At 33.4% G+C, this 8,784-nt stretch overlaps 1 protein-coding gene across 2 annotated transcripts; it reads left to right on the top strand.

Annotated features, from left to right (window-relative positions):
• Positions 1–2,534: 2,534 nt before the first annotated feature.
• On the top strand, positions 2,535–8,362 carry LOC114725313 (26S proteasome regulatory subunit 4 homolog). 2 transcript variants are annotated; one of them, XM_028911816.1, is made up of 15 exons: positions 2,535–2,726; positions 2,763–3,044; positions 3,323–3,444; positions 4,116–4,204; positions 4,289–4,324; positions 4,450–4,531; positions 5,040–5,104; positions 5,225–5,784; positions 5,866–5,944; positions 6,100–6,668; positions 6,774–6,909; positions 7,002–7,070; positions 7,167–7,240; positions 7,334–7,462; positions 7,944–8,362. In XM_028911816.1, exons 2-14 carry the CDS (start codon positions 2,821–2,823, stop codon positions 7,410–7,412), a joined length of 2,184 nt encoding a protein of 727 aa, XP_028767649.1. In that variant the 5' UTR covers positions 2,535–2,726; positions 2,763–2,820; the 3' UTR covers positions 7,413–7,462; positions 7,944–8,362. The 2 variants fall into 2 exon arrangements, with proteins under 2 accessions (XP_028767649.1, XP_028767657.1); XM_028911824.1 differs by lacking the exons at positions 7,002–7,070; positions 7,167–7,240; positions 7,334–7,462; positions 7,944–8,362 and having other exon boundaries at positions 2,535–3,044; positions 6,100–6,667; positions 6,774–6,901.
• Positions 8,363–8,784: the final 422 nt, after the last annotated feature.

The following is an 8,784-nucleotide window of genomic DNA, read 5'->3' as shown; positions in this document are numbered from 1 at the left end:
GAAATTAAAATCTTTGTTGTGATCCCAAATCCTTTTGGGAAATCTATGCATTAGAAAAGGGGAAAGAGATTATTCTTCTTTTGAATGGAGACATGATTGATTGCTGAATCACTTGGGGAAAAGAATATCATGGCCTCTACGGTATATTTTCACACAATATATAAGTGAGGGAGGATGTATAAAAACCTGAGAAACTTATATTCACACGTCCTATTGGGTTGCTTCCTTCAATTCACACATGAATGTTCCATTTACATGTAGATTGATATCCCTTCATTTAAATACTACCCATTTCAAGGTTATATATGATTATTTTATATATTTTAATTAAATTATATCATTTTAATTATAATTGGGTTACTTCCGATTTTGTGCCAACCACGCAACTGCAAATCTGCTAAGACTTTTTTTGTTTTTTTTTTTTTTTTTTTGGGGGCAAGGGTCTGCTAAGTTTGTTTGGTTAATTTTCTTTTCTCTCTTTTGGAATCCTCTCTTTAATGACAAATATGATGCCTAAGAAATGATGAATCTAGATCCCTAGCCTTCTACTTGGCAATATCCATTTTCGTCTCACATAAAAATAAGAGTTCATATTTTTAATCTGAAGAATAACAATAGGAGAAGGTACAACTAAACATAGGGACAAAACGTCCCGTTACATGTCATTCCAAATCTTTCTGCAAATCAAAGAGACTTTTAGGTCACTAATTGCACCACAACTGAAACTAGATCAAGAAAGGAGGTACTATAATATTTGAGTATTCTTGGAAAAAAATTCTTAGGCGCATTACTAAATTTTATAGTCTTTTATTGGAAAGAATTTTTTTTTTGTACACAATGAAACACACACGTATATAAATATGTCAGCATTAAACTTGAACCTAAAACCTATTTTAAGCATGGCGGATAACGCTTCCGTTAAGGCAACTTGCCGTTGATTTTTATAGGAAAGATTAAACAAGACTTCTAAAAGATGTAATAGTGCCCCAAAAAAAAAATGTAGTCTTCTTCATATGGGTGTGTTTTGGGACACGTGTCCGAATCTAATGCTTACTATTCATGAAAATTGATGATGATGTGATTCTTTTAAAAAATAATTAAGGGCAATAAGCTTATATACATAATTATTCCCCACTCAATGCCATCCCAGAGAGTCAAATTTCAAGTGATAAAAAGTAGGAACTTTTTTTTAAAAAAAAAAATCAGGGGGGAATATGAAAAGGAGCTATAAGTGTTGGATACGTAATCACCTCATCTTTAACTTGTTGCTTTAATATAGTGCGCCTAACTGGCTTCATTCACATTTATTTTGGTTCCTTAAGTCATATTCTTTTCTCTATGTTTGAAATATTAAAAAAAAAAAGTTTCATATTCTTCTTGTTCTAGCTGTACTTTTGTGTGCTTATTGACGATCACAAATGGTTTTGTCCTGATATCCTTCTGTATTGTTTTATCAAAAAGATATGCTTCTGTTTCACCAAAAAAAAAAAAGGAAGATATCCTTCTATGTTGTAAACTGTAAGTGATGCCTGCTTCCAACTTAGGGCTTGGTACTATTTTTTAAAAAAATTATCTTTATAATATTAACAATCAAGTCAAATTTTTATAATTATAAGAAATTAATGATTTTAATATATATAAATACAAACAAAACAATTATAAGGGATATCATAATTTCAGTATAAGTATGGGAAGTTAAATAATTAAATGGACATTATTAACAAAAGTAATAATATAATGTATTTTGAAGCTATATTAGGATTAAATATTTAATTTTCTAAAAAAATTAAAAAAAGTAAGGTCTGGTTGCCAACGTTGGTATAGAGTCAACGATGGTTCTCCCCTGACTAAAAACAGTATGTGTTGTCTTTGCATTTTATATAAAATTGTAGAAACGGGATGGATTCCTTTTTCCTTTCCCTCACTTGATCAAAATTTTAATAATCCAAATTTAATATTTTATAGGCTATTATTATAATTTTACACAAATAATATGTAAATGAATGTGACCAATTTACTATTGCTAAAATCTTCTATAAGGTATTTTTTTTATTTTACTATTATTAAAAAAGACCCAGACTTCAAAAAAGTATGGTTCAAATAATTATAAAAAAATCATGCCTATTTATAAATACTAAGGTATTACTGAATTTTAAAGGATTTCTTGTCCAATGTAAAAAAGATTATCGCCTAGCACTAGAAACTCCAGCTTTATTAATTTCATTGTAGCCGGACAAGAACTTTTTTTTTCCCCTTTCTTTTTAAGGCCACGTTCAGTTAAACACCAAATAAATCAACGGTCATATTTGAGTATCACATGGTAAAGACGGAATAATTCTCCATTTTCTCCTACGCTTTAAGCAATTGGCGTGAAACTTGGACAACAAGAAAACAAAAGAAAGAAAGCTTCTTTGTCGTCTTGGAATTCATTTCACACCGCTAACTCAAAGGCACGTGTATGTCTATGTTTGTGTGTGTGTGTCTCACTCTCTATATATATACATATATGGAGGCGAGAGGTGAAAAGGGTCACATACAGGCCATAGCAGCAACCACCAATCCTTTACTTCTCTAATCCCCATCTCCAAATAATAGACATCTACCTTAGTAGTCACCTGAGCTTATTCTACCAAATTGGTCTCCAGTTCGAGTCTGTATGAACATAAAAGACACCTTTAGAAGAGCTGCCTTGTGTATCCCAAACAGTACTTAAATCTGACCCAATAGTATCAGATATCAGATACTGTATCGAAAGTTGAAGCCGTGATCAGCCTTGAGACCACGTATGCATCTTCTTCTATCACAATATCAGAAAAAAGTATGAAAAGAAGCAGGAAAGATATGGAGCAGAAGAATGTTTTGCTGTCAGCATTGGGTATTGGGGTTGGTTTTGGAGCAGGGCTTGGATTCAGTTCAGGGCTTGGAGGGAATTCTGATGAAGAAGAAGAGCTCTGGAATGAGCAAGTTAAGCAAGAACTTATGAGGCAGGTTATTGATGGGAAGGAATGCAAAGAAACTTTCCAAGACTTTCCTTATTACTTAAGGTGATAATATTAACTTAGTCACTTTCTTCGTAAGATTAGTCTTGTGAAAAAGGCACAATGAAGAAATAATGGGTATTTACTTTAAGGTTTTCGTCATATTTAGAATTATCATGTTCAATTACAGATTTTACACACATATTGTAGCTGTTAATTCTATTTATGCTGATAAAAATATATGATGTTGTGTCCCCCCCCCCCCCCAAAAAAAAAATCATAACATGAGCTGAAACAGGGCAACCTGATAATATAATTCTCATTTTTTTCCATTGCATTAACAGTGAAAGTAGTCGGCAGCTATTGATGAGTGCTGCATTTGTTCATCTAAAACAACTTATCTTCTCTAGACACATCCGGAACCTTCCACAAACAAGCAGGGCAATCTTACTTTCTGGTCCAACAGGTATGCTATGCATATTTGTCTCTGATCCTTATCATAAGGCATCTTTTAGAAAGAATACATAATCCTTATTACTATTTCTAATCCTTAATATAAGAGCTAGTTTGACATTCAGTTTGATCCAAAATATAAAACCCCAATATCTATTTTTTCCTAATATAGTCTTTGTAGTAGTTACACATGTTAAATGTTTCATCAAATGGTAATTTTAGCAAATATATATGATTAATAAGAATATTTTAGAGAAGACAGCGCACATTTATTACAAATAATTAACTTACCTAATTTTCTTAATATACTTAAATCAGTTAACTAGTTCTTATATTAAGAACTGGAGGCATAAGTTATTAAGTAGGTTTTGATTTGAGTTTTCTTTGCTGGCTTCTTGAATGAAGCGTTTTTCTATTGCTTTTCCTTCATACTCAATTTCCCATGCAATTATTCCTCCATCTCAATGATTTATGATAACAATACATAGTTTTAAATATGAGCATGGTGCAAAATATTTTTGTTAAGTTAATGATTCAACTAGCCTTTCTTGATTCCAGTGAGGTGATTATAGCATAAGTGCCTTATAATAAGGGGGGAGGAAAAAATAACCCATGAGTTTGGGACATAATTGTTTGGGTTTTCATGCATGTTCGACTCATTAGCTTTCTTTACAAATTCTGAAGAACTTTACCTGCAAACAATTGCCAAGGCTTTAGCACATCATTTTGAATCAAAGTTGCTGCTGCTAGATATTGCTGACTTCTCTGTCAAGGTGATTTACTTTCACATTTTCGTTTAGTTTCTTTAAGTTGAATTAGCAATTATATTTGTAACTGACCTCTTTCATTTTTTATAGGTGAGGAGAAAATATGGATGTCCAAGAAAAGAATCCGTAAGTTTTTCTGCTCTGCATTTACTGTGTTAGTTTGTTTTTTTTTCCAAATATGGATTGACAAAATAACAAACCTTCATGTTGGTTTGTCATGTCATTTTCCTTAACCCGTTTTATTTGTTTAGTCTTCTAAAAGGTCCTTATCTGAGGTGGCTTCCAAGAGATTGGCCAGTCTGTTTGGTTCCTCTTCGACTAGTGAAGCTGAAGGTAAGAAAGGAAGAAACAGCATTCTGCCCCAAAAAATTCTGATATTTCTGAAGTTGTATTTTTATAGGGATTTTAATTGTATATAAAGTCAACATAATTAATACTCCATTTAGTCCTAAACATAAGAAATAGATAATTATCTTACAAGGATTGAAAAAAATCAGGTAAGCTAATTATTTATAATAAATATTTTTTGGTTTCACTAAAATACCCCATATATTCATTTACATTAGAAATTATCCTTATTAATAAAAACTCCCTTTCACAGGTGCAACATAGGATTGGTTGGAAAAAGAATCATAAATTTGTGAGACAAAGTAGATTAAAATTTGAATGTAAAACTAAAATAGATCCTGCAACTATTTCTTATATTTATAACAAGAGAGAATAGGACTTATTCAACTACATATGATAGGTAGAACATTTAGTAGTGATGCAGTATTTTAATATGAATATACACAAAATTCAAATGTTTGAATTACAAATTGCTTTGAATCTCCATTCTCAGATCCCCCTAAGAACAAAAGTGACATGTGCATGGATGAAGAATTCTTCATGCAGTTGCTTTATAAGGTGATGTCATCATGATTTCTTTCACCAACTCTAATTTGTTCTTTATTTGAAAACTACCATAATTGCAAGGCTTTCCATAAAAATGTTTATGACAAGAAAGATAAATAATAATTCTCGCAGGTCGTGGTTTCTGTCTCAGAAAAAAGTTCCATTATATTATACATCAGGGATGTTAAGAGGATTTTCCTAGAATCAGAACAACTGTATAAGTTGTTTCAAGAAATTCTAGAGAAACTTTCAGGGCCAATTTTGATACTTGGTTCCCAAATAACTGATGTTGAAGATGAATGGTCAGAAGATGAGTTGCTGGGAAATGAGTGGTTACCATGTTTTGTTCCACCACCAGAAGCTGGTGCAGAAGTTGATGAAAGGCTCGCTGCATTATTCCCTTACAATATTCAGATCAAACCTCCTAAAGATGAGCATAATCTTCAAAACTGGAAAACCCAACTAGAGGGGGACAAGAAAACAATTCAGTCTCAAGATAACCAAAACCACATTGCTAAAGTACTAGCAGAAATGGATGTTGAATGTAAAGACTTGAATTCAATCAACCACGAGGATACAGAAGTACTAAGCAAACATATTGAAGAAATTGCGGTATCTGCAGTATCTTACTACTTGATGAATACCAAGGATCCAGAATATCATAATGGAAAGCTTGTAATATCATCTGAAAGGTACGAATTTGATCCAATCATTTTTACGTATTTGTTTTGCGGAGAAATAGTTTTAGTTGCTGAGATCTTGTGAATTTACAGTTTGTGCCACAGTTTGGGTCTATTCCGCAAAAGCAATACTGTCAATGATACTCAGAAGACAGAGACTGATGGAAACAAAGTATGTTTACATTCACTCTGTTTAGACAGATCAAAACAGATTAGCACAAATGCTTCCATAGAGTGGTTATCAACACAATGGGACTTAGCTTGTGGAGAGTTCAACAAAATGAAAAAAGTGTTTAACTAATACTATTTCATTTTTTGTGTTGGCAGGAAGTTCCTCCGGACAATAATTATGAAGCAAACATGAGATCAGAGCTTATCCCTGCAAATCAGATAGGAGTTACATTCGCAGATATTGGTGCATTAGAGGAAGTTAAGGAATCACTCCAAGAGCTAATCATGCTTCCACTTCGAAGACCAGAGCTCTTCAAAGGTGGACTTCTTAAGCCTTGTCGAGGTATTCTACTTTTCGGACCTCCAGGAACCGGCAAAACAATGCTTGCAAAGGCAATTGCACATGAAGCAGGAGCAAGTTTCATCAATGTTCCAATGTCTGCCATCACATCAAAGTTCTATGGAGAAGACGAGAAGAATGTCCGAGCTATCTTCACACTGGCTGCAAAGGTTTCTCCAACTATTATTTTTATTGATGAGGTTGATAGCTTACTTGGGCAACGAGCAAGATGCGGAGAGCATGAGGCTACGAGGAGGATTAAGAATGAATTCATGACCCATTGGGATGGTCTATTGACAAAACAAGATGAGAGAATTCTAGTTCTTGCCGCAACCAACAGGCCATTTGACCTTGATGATGCAATCATAAGACGGTTTCAGCGAAGGTATGTCTATATCATTTGTTTCTCGTTCATTTTATCATTTTTATCTTAAAAACAAATGCAAAGAATTTTCAGTTTGAAATTTTTATAACTTTCATTTTTGAGCAGATTCATGGTTGGTCTTCCATCTGTTGAGACTAGGGAGATTATCTTGAAAACCATGCTAGCCAAGGAAAATACTGAAAAGTTGGACTTCAAAGAGCTTGCAATCATGACAGAGGGATATACTGGGAGCGACCTCAAGGTTTTTTGTTCTTCCTTTTCAAATTGTGATTCTATTTTTCTACTTAGAAGCGGTGGTTACCATCTCTTTAACACTAAATTTCTTATAAATAGAATTTGTGCACTGCTGCTGCTTATCGACCAGTTAAGGAGCTAATAAAGCAGGAGAGATTGAAGGATATGGTAATGTTTCTAACCAAACATGAGAATGTTGACTTGTTAAGTCATGTCAATGTACCCTCTCAATTTAATATTTCTAATAATTTTTTCTTATTTAAGGAAAAGAATAAAAATGAAGCTGAAGGCCAAACTCAGAAGCCGCTTCAAGTGCCAAAGAGGATACAAATGAGAAAGTAATTTCCTTGACTTGTAACAAAATCTCAATGTGCTTTCTCAACTTAATCATTATCTTTAAGCTGAACAGCACAAATTTCATATTAATTTAGGAAAAGAATAAGAAAGATGCTGAAGGCCAAAGCTCAAAGGCTGATTCAAGTGCTAAGAAGGACAAAGAAGATCAAGTAATTACCTTGAGGCCTATAAACATGGAAGACATGCTTCAGGCTAAGAATCAGGTAGGGTTAAAGAGCCCCTCACAATTTACGTAAATGGGTATGGTTTTGCTTGATGTAGGCCTATATTGACTGCAAATGGATATTGGTGTAAATAATATGGGGGCTGATTTGACTTTTTTAGTGTTCATTACTGATGCCGTCAGATCTTAGCCATCCAAGATTCAATTAACACGTGTCCTTAGTCGATTGATTTTGCAAATTTTTTTCGTTGCTTTCTCTTGCACTGTTGTAGGAAAAATATTTCCAACAGGTTAAGATTTCAGCACATATCCTAATCTACCAAATTTGTTAGGTGAACGTGAGATTACTACAAGATATCATAAATTTTTGAATGGCCTTCCTTCATTGCCCTCTAGAAGCTTAATCATCTATCAGTGGGACCCATGTAGAAGAATCTAAATCTTGAATTTTATCATAGTATTTATTTCTATATAGTCATTTCGTTGTCTTCATGGAAGCTTAATGGCTTATACTGATGCAGATTCCCCCAAGTTTTGATGATAATGGATTAATAATGCAAGAACTGCAGCAGTGGAATAAGCTCTATGGAGAACGAGTTTTGCTGTAGAAATACACCTAACTAAATATATTTTAGTCAATACCCTTGTTTGGCATCATCGGAGTATCTTCTATTGAGCAAAACGTTGTCATTTTGAGCCTACACTTGGAGGGCTGTTCCAAGACACTTTAGCCATTTAGGACTCATAATAGGAAATGTAAAGTTTAAGCTGTCATCGGGTTGTATGTTCGTGTGAGTGTTTGGGCATTTAATAGCTTGATCTTGTTAGGATTTAGAGCAGAAAGCATAGCAATAAAAAAAATTATTTATTGTTTTGATCCCAGGTCCTTGTGGAAGATTTCTATATTGGATAAGAGATGGAGACATCATTGATTATTGAATCACTTAAGAAAAGAATATAATTGCTTCTATGTACGCACACAAGGATTAGGATTGTTCTCAACCTCTCTACTGGAAGAAAATTTAGTGACCCTACAAGAGACTCTCTCTTGTGATCAAAGAGCACAAGGGAGCACACACTGTCTAACTTACATTGAACAGCATCGCCCTTGATGCTACATATCTATATGCTTTAGAGCCTTGTTAGGCCTTTTTGAGAGTCTTGTTGCCTAATTGATAGAGAAGCACATTAGGCTCTACTTAATGGCACAGTCTTGTCTTACTTTGGCTAATAATTGAACATATAACTCCTTGGGCATTAATTAATTATTAACTTAGTTTTATCATGATTTGTTTCTAAATTTAAGTTGTATGGCACTTCTGTTTCAAAATATAAGACTATTTTTTTTAAAGTATTACAACA

Source organism: Neltuma alba, unplaced genomic scaffold (genome assembly GCF_004799145.2).
Source record: "Neltuma alba isolate B1F8T4 unplaced genomic scaffold, ASM479914v2 tig00002398_pilon, whole genome shotgun sequence".
NCBI lineage: Eukaryota > Viridiplantae > Streptophyta > Magnoliopsida > Fabales > Fabaceae > Neltuma > Neltuma alba.
Note: the sequence above shows the minus strand (reverse complement) of the source record. Positions and strands in the feature narration are given on the sequence as shown.